The 21,672-nt window shown below is 34.5% G+C and overlaps 1 protein-coding gene across 1 annotated transcript; it reads left to right on the forward strand.

Moving 5' to 3' along the window:
- Window positions 1–219: 219 nt before the first annotated feature.
- Window positions 220–21,404, forward strand: LOC127880798 (neurogenic locus notch homolog protein 2-like). Its single transcript, XM_052428235.1, has 14 exons — window positions 220–346; window positions 1,021–1,199; window positions 2,231–2,351; window positions 2,512–2,675; window positions 3,133–3,257; window positions 3,606–3,753; window positions 4,373–4,544; window positions 5,054–5,154; window positions 7,255–7,381; window positions 14,063–14,205; window positions 14,511–14,644; window positions 15,025–19,677; window positions 19,902–19,980; window positions 20,229–21,404. Exons 1-14 carry the CDS (start codon window positions 296–298, stop codon window positions 20,383–20,385), a joined length of 6,354 nt encoding a protein of 2,117 aa, XP_052284195.1. The 5' UTR covers window positions 220–295; the 3' UTR covers window positions 20,386–21,404.
- Window positions 21,405–21,672: the final 268 nt, after the last annotated feature.

Here is a 21,672-nt window from a genome sequence, read left to right on the forward strand (position 1 = left end):
ATTTGATTTGATATGATTTAGCTATATTTGGGATAACTATCTCGTCCCTTCATTAATGAAATGTTTGCGGCTATCAGCTGTCCCATAGCAGGTGTTGACGAGTTTTATATTGTAGCTAATCAGTGTCACCAACTTTGTAATCTAAAATAATTAACAACACAGGAAATGCCGTCGATAAGATATCGAATTCAAAACAGTGTATGACATCTTTCAAAAGGTATTTATAGTTATAACATCGCTCTTTAATTGTGTTAAAAGATAAAATCATTGGTTTACTCACAAACAGAACGAAAAGATGTGGAAATCAATGTTCGTGATTTTAATACTTTCATTCAATTCTACAAAGGTACTGTTCTGTATATTTATCATGTTCGTCAATTGATTTTATTTAGTCTATTTGCAGCAGTAGTAGATATGGGTTTTATAAAACGTTTAGTTACATTTTGCCTTTTGACTTTCTTTATTGAATGTATAGCAATAAGATTTTTTTTATTTTTAAAAAGTTTTTGTTTCATATTTCAGCTATGTTGCGTTACCACTTCAAAGCTATATAACGTTACCCTATAAAATGTTATATGCCTATTCTGCTACAAAAAGCAAATAAACATTTAATTTGCTTTAACATAAAGATGCGTGTATGAATAATTGCCTTTCTATGCATTTAAATGAAATGATATAAACTAATGTATTTTACACAATAGACTACGTGATACATCTAACCAAAGAGTATTTTTATTACAAGCGATTTCAGCAAAGCAATAATCCATAAACTTTAAAGAAGTTTTTGTGAAGCAAAACCATGAAACGATCTGTTGTCAGTATACGAATCGAGTCAAAATAAGCGGTTCTGTTCATCATTCGTCTGCTTACAACTGGAATAAGTAAATGTGTTATTGTACACTATCTAATTAAATAACTTCCCTAATTATGCCACTTTAAAAATATAAAACAAATGTGAACGGTAAATAAACTATGCCGACAGCAAAACACCTTCTATTTACAAATCTCTATGTTTCAAAGGGCATTGCTGGTCGTGTAAACTTCGAATTGGAGGTTTTACAGTACGACAACCCGCGTGGCATCTCCTTTAGGGGAAATGATACAAATGGTGCCCGGAAATGCTGCGATATGAGATCGACTGCACCTCAGTTAACCTGCACGACGCATTGTCTGACCGCCTTTGTGTTTTGCTGGACAGGGTTATTACTAATATGAATTTTCCATTTATTTCACTTTTAATAACATGCATGAGTTTGTATTATTTTCCATTACATAAATGTTACAAATATAGCCCATAGTTATACTAAGAACAGACCTAAATAAAAATACATTAGGGCTCTTAAGCTTTCGGAGTTAACTGATTGTAATTAATAATACTAAAAATTACGATGCTTTCACTATATTCTTTAAAAAAGACAGATTTTAAGTAAGATGTGTATGACACTTTGTACATCATATGGCATCGATCTACGTGTTGTACCAAATCGTAACGACAACAAAAGAAACTCTCCAAACATTTCAACCGTATACTTATTTTTATCGTAAATTATTGAATACTGGTCATATTATAATAGTGTTATAAATAGTGTTATTACTGCCCCCATCCGCAGGAGTGCAAAGTGAAAAAATGGATATCGTCAAAGGTTTCTTTAATTTTAACTGTAGTGTATGCACAATGTTCACTATTATATCATCATCGTTTTTATTCCACTCGTGCGGACTCGAACAAATTCATGTGAATTATTACGACAGTAAACTTTGGATGGCTTAAACATTCAGCACGCCTTAAACAAAGATATTGTCAATCGATATATCTTAATTTGTTTACTTTCAATTACAATATTAAAAACATTGTTTAAACTGCTTTGGCATATTGCCCCATCGTTCAATCTACCGCAGTTAAAACAATTGTTAAGATTACACGTACACACATTAAAGATTACTCTTATCTTCAATTTCGTGTTTGTTTTTAAGTGCGAGTGTTACGCTAAAATTAACAATTGTTATGAAAACGCTGATAAGTGATATAAATTCCCAGATAATTGTTATGAACACACTGGTAAAAAGTATCGCATCTAAGTTTATTATTTAATTAACTTTTAAAAATCATACAAACAATTATGAGAGCTTATTTGTATATTTTACTTCGGTTTTAGCAATCGGCGTCTTTCGCAAAATATATAAAATACGATTTCGTCACAAGGTACAATTGTTGTCCTTACCGTTATAGAACCGACGACGGAAGTTGCATTGGTCCTCAAATATCCACGGTCCCTCTGTTGACAAACACCTTTGCAGCTTCATATAACAGAACATTGGCCGTTCAAGGACAATGGGCGATCAGGACAGAGGTAGTCATAACTTGTCAATTTCATAAAATTAATAATGCTTTATACAAAGTAGTGTTTATTTTTTAATGTGACAGTTGTGGCATTTTCTCTAAAGTGTATTTTCATAATCATGATTTGTAATAGAAGATTAAAATGTTTCATTGTTTTTCTTTTTTTTTAGGACAATATGACAATTATCATAGAAGTTCGAAATATAAACCTCAAGAACACGTATGACGTAATATCCCACTTTACTACAAAATTCAATGCAGACATCGCACAAACATACACATTGTCCAAACAAAATATATTCGATACAATGATAGACGAAAAGACCCTGGTCAGGTAAGCCACGTGTGTGTGTTGCTCATGTTTTATGTTAATGTAAAGTGTAAATAAAGTAGAGCCAAAGTATAAATGAAAAAAGCACGCAATTAAAAAAACGTATTTATAATTCTATAGCTGAGTATTATATTTGCTATTTTTTATCATGCCTTAAGAAGTTGTCATTATGGTGCACTGGTTAATATAATATAATTCAGTTAATGCATTTAAATCAAAATATTGTATTATTTTTCAATTTGAATGGCCATGTTGTGTTATTACTATTTATTTACACTTATGCGATGTTGCTCTGTATTGCATATGCGATCCGTCAATTGTGATAAACACATATTAATAATACTTTCTCGTCTGAAAATATTTCTGGGGTTTCATTTTTGCTATAAATCTTATGATTATAACTGTATTAATAGCTTATATCGATCAGTCAAAAACAAAAAACTAGTGTGTTCACTTCCAGTTTGACCATAGGGGTAAGAGTTTGGTGTATGGAGGGCTATTACGGACCAAACTGTAACTTCCAATGTAATGGATATAAAACATGTCCACATCATGACAAGGTCGTTAATAAATTCAGCAATAATGGTGAGTTACTTTGAATCAGACAATATCAAGACAAGTGGTTTAGTAAATATACATACATGGAGAAAGCGTCTTAGATCAATTACGTCATTGTAATTTGTATTCAAGTTTTCGTTGATTAAGCATTGTTCATTGTTGTTGTTGTTTTGTGTTTTTTCATTGAGCTTGTTATATGCTATACGTATATTTGGCAACGTCACTTACAAATGTAAGCTTGAAACATGCGGCCATCTGAGATCGGATGTTCGTCACATGTTAAACAAAACTCAATCGTTTATATTTTCAACAAATCAAACCTTATTCTATTGTCCAGTTACTTTAAATAAAAAGGCAATACTTTAAATGTTTCAGAAATTGCTCTTTCAATGATAAACAACGGCACACAAAACCACAATATTAGAGCGTACACGATTATATTGTATGACTTCTTTGCCAAAACGGTTTGTCAGAACTCAACAGACATGAGATTGGATATACAAGACTTCTCATTCCAACCATCGTAAGTACATGTCTACACATTTGACACTCTCTCCGCTTTTAGGTTTACAAATGATACTAAATATAATAACAATACCTTTACATGTTGCTTAAAAACATCACTGGCAGTGTTATGGACTTTACAATCAACCAGATAACCTTCATCTTCAAATGATGTGGGTTTCTTTCTTGAATTATGATTAACACATGTTTTTGGTTACGTGCGGTTGTTGTTTATCGTTTATCAGCATGCATATGTACATGACATATTTTATTTGTAGTGTAAGGCTATTGGCCAAAACTGCTTATAAATCAGTCTGAAGTTTCTATTTAGTGTCAAGTTTTTCATCACAATTGGACAAAGACATACACAACATAATAACTGTTTAAGTGAAGACCCAGTTTATTCATGCGATTATGACTTGAAGACATCAATAAGAAAGCAAACGCTTAAGTGTTTACTTAATGGAAGTGTCAGCGATATATCCCTCGCATATGTCGATTTATAAACTAAATTATTTAATAATTGAATATCCAAACACGCATATGGACTGTGTCCGTATGATAGTGACTTTGCCATGAATAAGAAAAAGCCCGCCATTATTATTAATGATATAATAATTTCTCGTTTTGGTTTCAAGCCTTGATTATGGGACGTACCATATAGCGGTTCGACTTGGTGCCAACTGTAGTCACAGGCAAGTCAGTCCCCTGAAGGTTGTATCCTGGTTGCTACAACACCGCTATCATGCGCCTGACAAGGACGTGTCCGTCTCCAGCCCTGTATTGAATTTGTCTCCTTTGGGAGTCTTGGTAAACTACTTTTCCTTGACGAACTTATTCCCGCACCTCTATTTACCATTACACTATAAACATAAGAAATATAAATTGTGTAAAGTAAATGTTCAATACAGGAATACATCTATTCGTGGTGCAGGACACAGCATATTAACACACCAAATGGAGAAATTAAATTATAAGTGTTTTTATTATAGTTCTCAAACAGCTTTTTTGCTTAAGTTGTTAATGTAGCTTTTAATGGAAAATATTGATGAAATCAAACAACAAATGTTTTCGTGTTTTCGGTATTGAGCTGATATTATTCTACATATAGAAACCAGAGCACTTTCATTTTATAATAAATATGGAGACGAAACACATTCATGTGCTTTATAAATCTCGTTCAGTGTATACATCAGTGAAATCAGCAACCAATTATATATTAATAGTTTAATATACATTTTTTTAAACTATAAAATGTCAAGTTCAAAAACAAAAGTTAATTGTTCTTAATATATTCAGTACAAAACGCATTTTTTCAGCAAAAAACGACGACTGTTCTATTCAGTGTAGTCACAATGGAAGATATACGCTGTGGCAACTGCAGCGTGGACATCAGAATAAATTTCTGCTCTGGCATTGGGTAGGACCATACCAAAATCAGATAGCGTTAAACATCGTTTAAGATCCTATGTTACATATTGTATACAAATTGTATTATTACATTTGCTGAAGTAAAAGGCAAATCCGGCGTTTGAATTCGCACGACTTATATCAACTACTGAACACATTTCTACAATTTGTGGCATACTTTGTGTGTTATGAGTCAATTCCCTAAAATGAAACATCACATGTGTCAGTGTTAGAAAACGCATTATTAATTCATGCCATTCAATTATGTGTTCTTCATAAAACATGCTCAATGTTCGTTTTATAAGTTAAATATGTAAACCTGTGTTAGTAATCATGAAGTATTACTATTTAAAATGGCATTCGATTGTTTCTATTCTATCACAATTGGGTGTAAATATTATGCCCCTCACCCTTCAAAAGAGAGGGATATATTGCTGAGTACCTGTCGGTTTAAAGTCGGTTGCTAGCTAGATAAATCGGCCAGTAGACCATTTGTTTCCGAACAATATCTACCGGTACATAAAAATTTGACGTACACATTGATATAATTATTATTTTGGAGGAATGTTAGTAGCCTATGGATTGTGTGGTCAACATGTCAAAGATCAGGTTCACAAGGGCTAATAGCAAGAACAATGCAAGGGAACAATAGTTAGTTCCAGTTATTATTTAATGTACCGTAAACACGTGCAAAAACATCCCTAAAGCACACTTTAGTAGGTGATCTTGCCACCATTAGGACACTACTCAATTATCCGAGTTTTGGACAGATTAAGGTACTGGCAGCTGTAAATCCGTAATGCATTTATTATCTCCCGCCACATGCGGAGGGATATAGAATTGGCTTTGTCCGTCCGTTCGCCTATCCGTCTGTCCGTCAGTCAGTCAGTCTGTCAGTCCGTCAATTTTTCGATCCGACTGTCCGTCCGTCTGTCACAAGACATTTTAGGGCTATATCTCGGAAATTATATAAAATATCTACATGAAACGTGTATATATATATATATATATATATATATATATATATTTATATATATATATATATATTTATATATATATATATATATATATATATATATATATATATATATATATATATATATATATATATATATATATATATATATGTATATATATATATATATATATATATATATATATTTATATATATATATATATATATTTATTTATTTATTTATCAATTAGGAGAAATGCCATGTGCAAGAACCATATACCTACACTTTCTTTCATAAGAGATATTGCCCTTTGTGTGTTTTTGTTTTGTATGATGAATTTTTTTAGGGCTGTATTTCAAATACCATGCAAGATTTCAACATGACACTGCATAGGTGTATTGCTATAAAAGAGGAGAAGTTCCATGCTTAAGAACCATAACCATCCACTTTATTGCCCGTTGTTGTTTTTTTATGATGGAACTTTTTAGGCCTATATCTCAGATATGATATAACATTTCAACATGAAACTTCATGGGGGTGTACAAATCAATTGGAAGAACTGCTATGCACACGAACCATAACACTGCAATTTCTTAACTAAGAGTTATTGCCCTTTGTTGTTTTTGTGTTTTTGTATGATGTCACTTCTCAAGACTATATCCCAGTTACCATACACGATTTCAACATGAAACTTTACGGGTGTGTAGATATCAATGAGGAGAATAAAAATTCATAAAAACAATCACCCTAAAGGTATTAAACTGTTATTACCTATTAATTATTACCATACACTTAACGATTGTACTGTATATCAAGGATTTGCACCGATCCATAAACAAAGTTTATTTAGCGGGGGATATCAATTCAACGAGTTTGCTTGCTGATGATAGACTTGGTGTTTACAAATCATAAGCCATATATTTATTTAATCCTTTGTTAATGTCCATATGTGGGGTATTGAACAAATAGTAAAATGTCGGGGGGGGGGGGTGTTTTACAAAACATAGCTTGTTGATCTTTAATTTACACAATTGAAATTCAAGAAAGCAAACATAAATCAAGTTTTTCACACAATTAAAGACACATTAAATTTGATTTAATATGAAATATTGACCTTACTATATATCCTCATTGGCTAATAAATATTTCTACAGACACTGTTCTAGCCTGGAGACCCCCATTCAATTGTCTTTAGAGAACAGTCAACTACTGCCACGCAGAAATTCGATACAAGAGATATCACGGTCCATTTTTGCCATTAGCGTAATCGAAATACCCATCGTAAGTTTTTGTACATATAGGTATATACGTGTTGTGGGAGATTTAAAAACATACATAGATATTCTTCAACAAGATCGTAAATCCGAACGACGCAAGTTAAAATATGTCATGTTGTTCTAAAAGGGCAAACTTTCCGGTTGATTAAAACGAACAATATTATAGCGATGCTTAAGTTAACATGCTGATAATTATGTTTGTTTAATTGTATCAATATCAATATCTATATCTATACATCTGAAAGTTATGCATACTATCAGTGGCACTGGATAATTGAAACAAAGTGTCAAATAGTTCTTATTTTTATTTACACTGTGAATGAACAAAAACTGTCACGTGACCACAAAAGTCAACCTCAGTAGTCATTTTTGACAACAAACAGCCGCGCAAGGTAGTTTTTTTTTCTAATATCTTTGCTGATCATCCTATGACTTTCATACGACCTAGTGCAGGCAATATGGCATGCATATAGCTTTCGATCGGTATATCACGCGTTTTGTGTGTTGCTCTGGTTTTCGAGAACACATCGAAACAGATTTCCATTTAAGAAGCAAACGTCAGTAGTAAAATTACAAAAAGTCAGTGTTCTCGAAAATTAACGATCACAGAACTGTCTATGCTTTACCGGACGAACATATATTACATATGTGTATGCATAAACAAACAAAAATATCTACCGGATAATAAATACATGTTTAAAGAGTGAAAACAAATATGGCAAACGTCAGTAGTACGTTTAGGAAAGGCAAACGTCAGTAGCAAAAATATGCAAACGGTATTAGACTAATATATGAAGGGTTTTCCTTCGACCTTTTAGGGACTACCACTACTATGTTTACTTATATAATGACATTTACTTTAGCAAGTATTATATTAATGTTAAAAAATAGATTTAGAAGCTTGATAGTATTTATAACCACGCAAACGTTAGCACTGCAACTGTGCTGTATAAATTAATACGTACGAAAAGTGAAAAAGTTCCTTAGAAATTCGACGTTCATGACCGAATATGGCAAATGATATGGTGCGAGAACGAAAAGCGTGTGCGTGTTGTACATGTAAATTTCCCCAAGAGTTCCCCGCTGTTATAAGTTATAAAGATATGCCGTTAAAGGGGCCTTTTCACAGATTTTGGCATATTTTGAAGTTTGTCATAAAATGCTTTATATTGATTAATGTAAACAATCGATCTTAAAAGCTCCAGTAAAAAATCAAGAATAAAATTTAAAAAAGGAAAAAAAGTAGCCGGTACCAGGGCTCGAACCAGTAACCCCCGGAGTCCTGGAGTTAGTCTGAAGTAAAAACGCATTAGCCCTCTCGGCTATTCCGCCGGGTATACACAGTGTAAGTATTTTATACATTATATAAGCAATCTTCGTAGTTTCGTAAATTTAAACGACAACAACAGAACTCTCCAAATTATTCAATCGTTTCGCGTTGCAACGCTTTATAATTTTTAGGTTTTCAAATCGTCAAAAGATACATATAATGGTTATATTGGACTATGGTAAATGTTCAGTAATACTGTTTCCTCACAAATATCATAACTATAACGAAAATTTGCGAATCTAAAACAACTTTTTTCAATTTTGTCAATTTACCAAACTGTGAAAAGATCCCTTTAAATGGTTACATTACATTTTACTATGACTATTTTAAAATTTAAAATCTTATTCATTTTGAATTGCTAATTGTAATAATAAATAATTATCCCGCAAACATTACATTTTTGAAAACTATCCAAAGTTTATATCTTCGAATTATTTGTTTACATTATACATGAGCTGTGTTTAGTTTCCGAACACAATGCATAGTGTTTATTCGGTATATTAAACCTGTTTACAGATATGTCACATGTGTGTCGTTTTTTCGGAGACGCCCTCAAAACCACGTGGGGGCTAAAACGGCACGAGGACAGGAACCGCGGCTTGTCAAAGTATTCTTGCTGTGAGAAGCAATTTAGTACGAAAAAGGACCTCACCAGACACATGTAAGTATTTGTTTAGTAAATAGCAAGAAGCATTAACCGGCACTTTTTAATAAGCTTCCGGACATATTCATATTCACACTAAATCGTTTAAAATTCCTTTAATTAAATGGACAGTGTCACTATAGGGCCCCAACAACTCTGAAATGAAGAATATACGATTATATAATAATTAATGTTTATAATGAGATTTTTTTTTCTGAAAGTGTCGAGGCATTTTAAGAGGAAATTGTAAACTCTATTATTCTGGTTGTTACTCTATACTGTTTAATATTCTGTATAACATTAACAGTTGCGTAGAAATCGGTTATTTAATATTTCTTCATTTGAACCCGACGTCGTGAGCTTGAACCCCGCTTTATGTTTAAATTCTTTAGAAATGTTATCGGTTTGTTTTATCTTTTGTCAAACGTATTAATGCAAATAAAATTAAAGCATTTAAAAAAAAACAAATGTTAAGCTATTTGTGGCTTGGAGTTTACACGATTCAAATTTAGTCGGAAATGCATATCTTTTGGCGAATAAAAATGTACATGCTCCTTTCAAATTAGAACGAGTGTTATAGTGTCTTTTTGAACTTATTTTAAGGTGCAGTGTTCATGGGGACACGAGACAGCATGTTTGTCCAACCTGTTATGAGCTTTTGCCACAAAGACAGATCTGACGAAACACCGAAGAAGAGAAGACTCATCCGTAAGATTCAGGCGTGATGTGTGTGGGGCTGAATTGAAAGAAAGGGTGGACTTACAGGCGCACATGCACATTCATATATAGTGATTTAAAAATGCAAACATGTGACAAATGTGGGAAGTCTTACAGACACAGATGCAGTCTGCCAAAACACAAGGCAAAAAAACATGCCAATTAAATGTGCATATTATTAAGATAATAATTATGCTGCACGCTAATTTTGTTACTTAGTTCTGTTTTCTTGTCAATGTTTATTATTCATTGTTACCGGAAGTACATTTTACAGTTAATATGATCTCACATTGTTTAGTTTTGTTTTCCGTCCGAAAGCGGAGATATCGTTTTTCCCTCCAAATGCGGAACGACACTATTTTAGCGTTGTCCGTCCGTCCTTCTGTCACAGTTTTCTGCCTAGAGATGTTTTAGAACTTGTGTATTACATTTCATGAAACTTACTATAGCTCATTGGGTTATTGGCGACCTGAAATGGCCCAAACGTCACCCGGGGTGACTAGAAGCCGATTCTTGTTACCCTCGGGTGACTTCAAGCCGATTCTAGTCACCCGGAGTCGACTAGCGTCGGCTTGAAGTCACCCCAGGGTGACATGAATCGACTTGAAGTCACCGTTACCCCAGGGTGACATAAATCGGCTTCTAGTCACCCCCGGCTGACTTTTGGGCCATTTCAGGTCGACAATGACTCAATGAACCTTACGCTCAAGTGAATCATGATACTGCGGTGATAAATGCTAGTTTCTGTCCAGTTAAACTTGATAACTCCAGGTTTGTCCCCCCCCCCCTCCTTAATGATAAATAATATCCGATAGGGTTGTCAATTCTTTGAATTTGTTTGTTTGATTTTTTTCTTTATCTCAATTTGATTTTTGATATAACATGTTGATGGCATTAACAGTAATTGTTTGGTGATAATAGAACTTTACATTATTACGAATATATGTATTAACCCCAATATCTCAATGCATTCATGCAAAGTTTCCTGTGTCACTTTTTCAAACGCTTTGGAAGATCATTCATTTGTTTAAATTTACATGATGTTCGGACGCATTGTACCTTTGTATTTTGATGCAACGCAATTATTCCTCCAATCCTATACCTCTAAACTTCAAAGGCGATAGATTTACTTGAGATACTTTGTCAAATACGTGAATTGTGCTTGGTTATATAACAGTTCAATTATTTTTGCGGGTTGAACAATAAAGTAATAACTCGATAGCGAAGTTAAGTTGTTTGTGTTTTTTTATTTGTGAAATGTTGTTGCAATATGTATGTCTTATTGGTGATTTTTTCATTCTGAATATCTGTGATTTGTTTCTACATTTTATTTCAAAATTATGTTGTGATATTCAACTAATAACATGCGTGTTTCCATGTTAAAATATATTTATTGACTGTTAATTTGTATAATGTTCAGAATTAATAAAGTCTTTTGCTTTCAAATTTTATGTTACCTTGAGTTTTTTCAATACGGTTTATTCGGAGAGCTGCACTCAAGTAGTGTGTGTGCGCGTGTGCGTGTGTGTGAGTAAAAATTATTTGTTCAAAAAAGGAAATAAGTAAACGGGAGAAATTTTAGTTGTTTTATTTACTTTCCAAATAAAGAAGCTACACAGTCGACACAGTGAGAATATTTCGTAAATCAGATAGAATATTCATAAAAGGTTAATTAAATGATAATGCATGTTCCTGCACATTTACACCGAAACATATATCTGTGTTTGCAATTCTACCACGACACTTGTTTTCTATCTAGACAAAGAAGACAATCTTTAAAAAGAGCTTTATGTTTCGGAAATAGTTCCCAACAGTTCACGGAAATATTGTAGTAAAATGCATATGCTAAAAGGCGCTCTTAAAGAAATCTAAAAAAACTTGACTTGTTTATAAATGTAATAAATAACAAAACATAGTATTTTTTATGATAACGGGAATAACAATCTAAAAAAATGTTATCCTTATAGAAACTTGAGGCAATATCATTTTTTTGCGGATCACTCGTTTCAACGTCCTTTACATGCGCAATATGATCTTCAATGTGTTTGTACCAATTAATATCTTCATCGTTTAATGCTTCACACGGAAATAAATTTCTATTGGACAGCCGTATTGCTTTATACAATGGTGAGCGAAAAGCTTGAGAAGCAGGCGATTTGCAAGGGGTTAGCTTTCCTTTGCATTTGAAGACTGATAATCTTCCTGGCGATGGTACTGTACACTGTTGTACAAGTACGCATTGAATCGGCTTAGCAGATCGACATTTCCTGTGTTTCCGAAACGACAACGAACTTTTCTTTAGTGTCATTCTGAAATGTAAAATATATACCGGGGTATATATGTGTTTCAAACATATTTAATATAAGTAGATAGTATGCAAATAACTATATGTATAATCTAGTATGGTGTTGATGGATTGCTTCTGCTCACATCCTTTAAAAGCCTATTTTTGAACGAAATTAAATAGTCTTTATCATAAATTCATTTATGCGACAGCTTTCAGTGAATTTCATTAAAATATACTAATTATATACATTGATATCTCAATAGACTTTTAATTTACAATTTCCATGTTGTTGTTTTTTTAATTCAGCAATTCAATAAAGTTTCCACATGTTAACAAGAGCACCGCATAACGGTGCCAACGCTCGGCTGTGTGTGCAGTTTTAAATAAATAAAAGCTTGTCAGTTGACCTTCGACCTAGTGACCCAAAAATGGGTGTGGCGTGTAGAACTTATCAAGGTGCGGCTACATATGAAGTTTCAAAGTTGTAGGTGGGAGCACTTTGATTTTAGAACCAATGTTAAGGTTTTAGCAAGGCGGACGGTGGACGACGAGCTGGCTGTGACAAAATCTCGGGTTTTCTCCATAAACAGCCGAGCTTATAAAATGAAGTATTTTTAATTGATTATATACTTTTATTTATAGTTGCTTTTGATAAAACGACAAAAGGCAGAGTTATCGTTGCAGTTATCTTCTAAGTAGATGTCAATCAACAAATGCGCACACATGTGTGAAATGTATGGCTACATGTGAGTAAACAAATTGTATACTAGAACCTTAAACTGTATTGAAACAAAAACTTGAGTGTGCTTCCCTTTCGAGCGGCTGGTGAGGCAGATGTTGTTTACGTCGACAAAAGCATAACGTTGAGGCTAAGCTGAAAGAAACAACAAACACCTTAGCACTTTTGACGATACACATAAATCATCATAGAAACCCTTTAAATGATACTCAAATTTTATAAAGAAAATGTTCAAACAAGTTAAATAGTATAAGTCACAAATCAAAAAGGCTGTATATTATTTTATTAAAATTTGTTCATTGTTGTTGTTGCAGAATTTATATATATCGTTCATTATGACATCAATCTTAACTTGTTATATCTAATTTAAATCTAAATTAGCATAAATTATATTGTTTCACATGTGTTTTATTAAATGAAACGCCTGCATATATTTGTCTACTGCCGTTTGCATATTTTTGCTACTGACGTTTGCCAATCCTAAACGTACTACTTACGTTTGCCATTTTTGTTTTCACTCTTTAAACATACATTTATTATCCAGTAGATATTTGTGTTTTGTATGCATAGACATATGTAATATATGTTCGTCCGGTAAAGTATAGACAGTTCTGTGATCGTTAATGTTCGAGAACACTGACTCTTTGTAATTTTACTACTTACGTTTGCTTCTTAAATGGAGATTTGTGTCGAAGTGTTCTCAAAACCAGAGCAACACACAAAACACGTGATATACCGATCGAAAGCTATATGCATGCCATATTGCCTGCACTAGGTCGTATAAAAGTAAGAGGATGATCAGCAAAGATATTGGGAAAAAAAACCTACCTTGCGCGGCTGTTGTCAAAAAATGACTACTGACGTTGACTTTTGTGGTCACGTGACAGTTTTTGTTAATTCACAGTGATTTAGTAAAACAAGTTTTTAATTTTGCAGCATAATCTATATCTGCATACATATGTATTCCAGTTTTTGGACGTGACGGTTGATTATGTACATCAACCGGTATTCAATTGGCAACTAAACCGAATCGCGGTGAACCTAAGCATGAAAGGTGGAGATGACAACATTAATAGTCTGGTACTTTTACCTGACAAGACACCAGGTGTCAGGTGATATGTTCAATTCGTTGTTATAGATATTAAAAAAAACATTGTTATACAAACAATATACAACGTTACGTCTACTTTTTACTAATAACATTCAAATAGTTAAATCTGTAGAGAAATATTATATTAAGACATTCAATTCAAATATTATTCCATATATTATCAAATAAGTCATTGAGAAACTGCTATCATATGCTGGTATTTCATTCGAAGCGTGTGAACACTCGCATATACTATACATGATAATACAAATAAAGATAAACCTTAACTGTATTAAATGCATACTTTCATGTCCTTTATACTTAAAGGCTAGGCGTAGATGTTCTTGGTTGGTGTGGACATGGAAAGTACGGTACACACTGTGAATATAGTTGTGTTGCGTCGAATTCGAATGAAAATTATACAACTTGTAGTAGCAGCGGAAAAACAGTTTGTATGTCAGGTAAAACAACCATATTTACACTCAATTTTCCTGGCAAAAACTATGATTTACTTTGACTCGGTTTAATGAAAAGATAAGTTTGTTAAAATAAAATACACAATTTCAAAACAAAAACAATTTGCCGATTTACGTGATATGAAACAATTAATGCTTTCATGAAAATAACCTGTTTCAACTTGGTTAAATGTTGCAAAAGTATAATTGTATGGAACGTTCACGAGTATAATATACTTCACCCTCAATGTAATAAGTTTAATCTGGTTTTATTGTGTTCGTTGTTTGTGTTTTAACATGTTATTAATGTATCATTTATAAGTCGGCGTACTATTTATGGATCAAGCTAATATGAATAAAAAATAATCAAATTGTTTTGTTTCAAGGATTTTCAGCCGCGAAACATGGATGTGCGGATACTGATGAATGCTCGAACAATTCACTTTGCCAAAATGGTGCAACGTGTACAAATACAATCGGATCCTTCTATTGCGCTTGTCAAGATGGCTGGATCGGTTCCACGTGTTCTTATGACATCAACGAATGTGAAACCGCGCCACTTGTGAATGTCATATCATGTTCTAATATACCGGGCTCCTACAAATATACATGTAAGCCGGGTTTTACTGGAAACGACTGCATTGACATTAATGAATGCAACGATGATTCTGATAATCAAAATATGTGCGATGGAGACACGTGTTTCAACACGTTCGGAAGTTATGAATGTAAAAGCATGTTGCGTTATGGCGAGATGGAGGATGACCCTTGTTCAATTGATGGGGTGGTGTGTGGTAACCATGGTCTGTGTACTAATACATCGACATGTATGTGCTATCGATTTTATACCGGTACACATTGTGAAATAACACGTAACCCATGTGTAGATTCTAACACCACATGTGCAAATGGAGGCACGTGTCATTTTGAGAATAACACTATTCTGTGTGAATGTCCCCCTGGTTTGGATCCACAGAGTCGTTGTCGTCGTGATATTGACGAGTGTAGTGAGGCAAATAAACCGAAATTCTGTGTAAATGGTGCATGTAATAATACACAAGGAAGTTTTGAATGTACCTGCCATAAAGGTTTTGAAGGTCAAAGTTGTAATCAAGAAATTGATTTTTGTGCCATTGCACACACACCGTGTTATAATAGTGGTACCTGCTATACAGTGAATCAAGGAATTCAGTGCGCTTGCCTACCTGGTTGGAATCCGCATGATCACTGTAGATTGGATATCGATGAGTGTTTCCAGTATTCAAATATATGCGGGAATGGAAAATGTAGAAACACCGATGGAAGTTATATTTGTGAATGTAATTACGGTTGGCATGGTCAAAACTGCGATGTTGTGTTCACGAATTGCGAAGGAAACCCTTGTCTTCACGGTACATGCAATAACATGATCGGAGACTATAGCTGCGTATGTCAATATGGTTGGAAAGGGAAGAACTGCAGTGAAGACATTGATGAATGCCAAGCGGATTCAAATCCATGCAAACATGGCAAATGTTCGAACGTATACGGAGGTTATAATTGCTCATGTGATTCAGGGTGGAAAGGTCCGAATTGCACTGCGGATATTAACGAATGTGAAAATGGCCCAAATCATTGCGTGCATGGAGAATGTTCTAATATTAACGGCAGCTACATATGTTTGTGTAATAGTGCGTGGAAAGGTTTCAACTGCTCAGAAGACGTTGATGAATGCCAGAATATTTCAGCATGCAGCGTACAAGGCATATGTGCGAATGAACAAGGAGGTTTTAATTGTTCATGCAATACCGGTTGGGCAGGAACAATTTGTGATGAGGATATGGACGAATGTAGTCATCATGATGTGTGTCTCCATGGTAATTGCTATAACACTGCAGGCAGTTACAAATGCATGTGTCGACGAGGTTGGAGTGGTATTAAATGTGAAATAGATGTGAACGAATGCGAAAGGAAAGATCTTTGTAAAAATGGTGGGACATGCATGAACATTGATGGTGATTATAGTTGCTTGTGTCCTTCTGGGTGGTCGGGTAAACATTGTCAAAAAGATATTGATGAATGTGATTCAAATTCAACAGTTTGTGCACACGGAAGCTGCGCAAATACAAATGGAAGTTATACATGTGATTGTGAACCAGGATGGGAGGGATTTGAGTGTAACACGGATTTGAATGAATGTAATCTATCTTTACGCTGCAATGGACATGGTGTGTGTTTAAATTTGCCCGGAAACTTCACTTGTAGGTGTTACATTGGTTGGACTGGAATGGTGTGCAATACAGATGTTGATGAATGTACAGAAATTACGCTTTGTAGTGACCATGGAAAATGCTCAAACATGCCCGGTAACTATTCGTGCGAGTGTTATAGTGGCTGGGCGGGTATTGGTTGCGAAACTGATATAAATGAATGTAATGTTTCGACGCCCTGCAACAACAATGGTGAATGTTCAAATATTCCCGGGAACTTTTCATGCACTTGTTACAGTGGCTGGACAGGATTTAAGTGTGATGTAGATATTGATGAATGTAATGTTGCATCACCTTGTAATGGAAATGGAATGTGCAACAATTCACCAGGGGGCTATCAATGTAGTTGTCTTAGTAGCTGGACAGGTGCAAAATGTGAATCTGATATTGATGAATGTAACCAAAAAGTGTGTATCAATAACTCAACGTGCACTAACACCAATGGAAGTTATATATGTGATTGTTTAAAAGGGTGGAAAGGGAAGAACTGCTCCGAGGATATTGACGAATGTGCCCCTAATCCATGCCAGCATTATGGGGTATGTAATAACACACAGGGCGGATACGACTGCATTTGCTGGAACAACTGGACCGGAGTTAACTGCAGCATTGACGTCGACGAGTGTGAAAGAAAAGACGTGTGTATCAATGGAATCTGCCAAAATTATGATGGTGGATATAACTGCACATGTTTCTCCGGTTGGGAGGGATCAAATTGTTCACGTGATGTTGACGAATGTACAAGCATGCCTTGTCTAAATGGTGGCAATTGTTCGAACGCAGATGGTTTCTTGAACTGTTCATGTCCTCAAGGATATAAGGGACGCGTTTGCGATCGTGACGTCGATGAATGCGAAACTGACTTTCATATATGTGATAATAACGGTACATGTATGAACACATTTGGAAGCTATGTATGTAATTGTTCGAAAGAATGGATAGGTTACAGTTGTGAAAATGATGTTAATGAATGTTTCACTGAACCTTGCAAAAATGGTGGTGTTTGCTTCAATACCAACGGAAGTTTCTACTGTCAGTGTTTTGTTGAAACGGGATTTGCTGGTAGATTATGTGAAAACGATGTAAACGAGTGTCTGACATCACCATGTTTGCATAATGCTATTTGTAAGAACTATGACGGAGGTTTTAATTGCTCTTGTCCCTCTGGATGGACAGGTGAACGTTGCGATGTAAATATTGATGAATGCCAACAACCGCAATGCACTAATGGCGGAACTTGCAACGATTGTGATGGCGGATTTCTGTGTAACTGTCCACTGGCATGGAAAGGAGATAGGTGTGAATTTGATGTAAATGAGTGTGAACAGTCCGTTGTTTGTGAAAACAATGGTACCTGCCATAACACTATTGGTTCATTTTCATGTGAATGTAGCAGGTACTTCGCTGGCAAGACATGTTCAAACTATATTGATCAATGCAACACCGTTACTTGTTATAATGATGGAACCTGTGAAGAGTCACATCTTGATTTTAAATGTCTCTGTCATAAATGGTGGACAGGGAAAGTGTGTGAAACAGATATAGACGAATGCTTGTCATCTCCTTGTTCAAATAATGGAACATGCCAGAACTATAACGGTAATTTTAGTTGTTCATGTACTTCGGGTTGGACAGGCAACTTGTGTGATGTTGATATTAAAGAATGCAAGCAGTGTGCGAACGGTGGAACGTGCGAGTTTGCGGGCGGTGGGTTTCGTTGTCATTGTCCTTCCGCTTGGACTGGTAATACATGTGATGTCGATGTTGATGAATGTGAACATAAAAATATTTGTGAAAACGGTGCAACATGTATAAACTTACCTGGTTCTTTTTCTTGTGTATGTACACAATCCTTCACTGGAAGCAGATGCACCACGTATGTTGATCAATGTAGTTACGTCACATGTTATAATGATGGAACATGTATAGAGACGATTTCAGGCGCTAAGTGTCAATGCCACAAAAGTTGGACGGGAATCAGTTGTGAGAAAGATGTTGATGAATGTCTGCAAAAAGGCACTTGCAACAGTGATACGTTTTGTGAAAATACAAATGGAAGTTATAAGTGCTTGCCACTTCTTTCAACAACTACAACGCGTTTACCATTAACAGAAATTCAGACAACAACTTCCTCCACAACCAGGAAGACTTCTATGCAAAACGATACGACATCCGAAGCATTTAATTCCACGTTAGATCCATCTCGAACCAAATCATCATCAACTACAACTACACCGGTCAATTATATAACACTAACTACAAAGTCATTTAAATCATCTCTTACACCAACATTGCCGGATTCGACCACCGAAAACAAACCTGATACATCAGTTAAACAAGAAACGCAGCCACCGTTCTCAAATTCATCTTCGATGGCTGCACAGTCTAAAACAACACAAGCACACTCGCGGTTCACTCTAACACCTACGTTAAGCACACTTTTAATGAACGCAACAAAGCAAGCCCTCTCACAATCCTCGGAATCCCCAATCGAAACTACAACGATTTTACATCCTAACACGACAAATATTACAAATTCGTTGACATCAAAAGCTTCTCCTGCAGAAGTTTTGACAACAAACGTTGCGAAGTCGTCAAATCAATATTCGTCTTCTACAACAATATCCCCCTTAGACTCATCTAGTAAAGCATTGCCAGTCACTCATACTGCTCATAGGGCACCAACGACTTCATATCTTTCTTCAAACACATTGTCTCCCAAAAGTACGACCCTGAACATACAGCAAGGTAAAAGTAATTCTCAAACCGAAAAGAAGAAAGATTCCAATGGTATGTTGTTGTTGTTTCTTTTTCTTTAGTTCTGATGAAAAAGTATTTTTAATTTCTGCCGTGTCTTAAACCATGAACAAAAATGTCGAGTTTAAGATATGATCCATTATTTCAAGTTTCAGTAATAACGTACATTTTACCGGATTCAAAAATTGTTATTGTATTTTGTACTATTTTTCGTCAGCTTATTCCGTTTTATAATAAAGAGCGCGTTGTTTGTATAGGTTATGTGCCGATTATTGGTGCAGTCGTCGGAGTTGTCTTACTTATCGTTATTGTCGTTGTCAGCTACAGATGTTACAGGTGAGCCTTTAGAACGGTCGGTTTAAACATTATACATTCTTAAATGACCAGAATTTGTATGGGTTTACTGTGCTATATAAAACGCCCATATGCACATTTTTCTCTCATTCTGATTTCGTTTTGTTTTTGTATCGACTACATGTAATTATGTTTTTACTGGTTATTCAATATTATCGATAACAAGTTTATGTATATGATATAATTTAGTTCATTTGCTTTACGTAATGCCTTTTTCAATAACTCTATAGGTCCCGTCAACTTAAACGCAACGACCAGACGCAAGGTCTTGATGATAACATCCAAATGGGTGCTAACGTGAATACAGCCGAGGAGTCCAACCGGAACACTATAAAGTTTGTTGAAAACCCTGCGTATGATACGTTCTCTGACGGAACAAAGGTCTGAAGGACTGCAGGACGAAACTATTTAGCAGTATTTAGCAAATCCTTCAAAGGTTTTGGTTTATACAAAATACATGGCTGTTTCTCTGTTGTTGTAATTTCATAGCACACGTCGATCCGAGTTAGATATAAATTGCTACGTCATGAGGGCTCGGAACTGATTTAAAATAAATAATATATTGTTCATCTTGGCGTATTATGTATGAGCGCATTTATGATGCACAAGTAGTGCCTTGACGATACCATCAAAAAGGGTGTCTGATGCTTTTGGCGTTTCAATCTGATTTGATTATTAACAACATACACTAATAATAATGATTAAAACATCTTTAAAGGCGGGGAAAACACAGTGTATATAAAAAATAAAACAGCGATAAATAAAAACATTATGTATTTTTGTGAACGTACTCTATTGATATTCGTCACCAATACAGGATGTTACTGTTAAAAATGAAAATGTAGTTGAAAGTTAACAAAATATATATTAACGGTATATTAGACATTAACCCTAACTGCATCCTCTTGGTTTGTCCTCGGGTCAGGACAAACCCCCCATAAAGGTCATGCACATTACTCGATGTGCAAGTTTTGTGAAGCTTATACAATATGTTGTTTAGTTATTGTTCATAGAAATACACCCACTTGCATGTTATTACTAGATTTACACCGGCATTGTTTACTTTTATATCTATATTAGGCGTTAAGTGTTTTCATGCATGTGTAAATACTGATTTACACAAAATCATGTTTGAAGTAGATGATAATTTTGTAGTGGAGTCTACTTTGTTTTAAATTACATAAACGGTATAATGTATTTAATTCCTTTTCACCTTAAAACCTTTTCTTCGTTCATTATAATACTCAGAATCTTCTCTCACGAAATACTGTGTTTTACAAGATGAAATACGTTGGATAATTAATTGATATCATACCTGTGTTTTTGTTTTTGTTTTTTTTAATGCCAACGTTAATTGCAATTGTACTATGCTGAATGTGTCATAAACTACTGGGGTATATCTTCAAGTAATATCAATTGTAATGGCTAAAAAGAGAATGAGATAAAACCAGAGTTAGGTTATAGCTTTATGTTATAAAGTTTAAGAAAGAAAGAAAAAACGCATAACAATATGGAATTTGACGCTAACAAACATGTAAATGTAACATACAGATTAATCAAAAGGGTTACGTTTTCTTTTGGACCGTATTTCTCTTCAGTGACACAATTCTGCATATAAAGTTTCAATTGTGTATAGTCATTGCGTCATCATCCAGGCAAAACCCAAAGTATAAT

This window comes from Dreissena polymorpha, chromosome 1, assembly GCF_020536995.1.
Source record: "Dreissena polymorpha isolate Duluth1 chromosome 1, UMN_Dpol_1.0, whole genome shotgun sequence".
NCBI lineage: Eukaryota > Metazoa > Mollusca > Bivalvia > Myida > Dreissenidae > Dreissena > Dreissena polymorpha.

Coding starts and splice junctions, on each gene's coding strand:
- LOC127880798 (XM_052428235.1), top strand. CDS start 296: ATGTGGAAATCAATGTTCGTGATTTTAATACTTTCATTCAATTCTACA. Junction 2,352..2,511: donor AATGGGCGATCAGGACAGAG/GTAGTCATAACT, acceptor CTTTTTTTTTAG/GACAATATGACAATTATCAT. Junction 19,678..19,901: donor AAAGAAGAAAGATTCCAATG/GTATGTTGTTGT, acceptor TTGTTTGTATAG/GTTATGTGCCGATTATTGGT.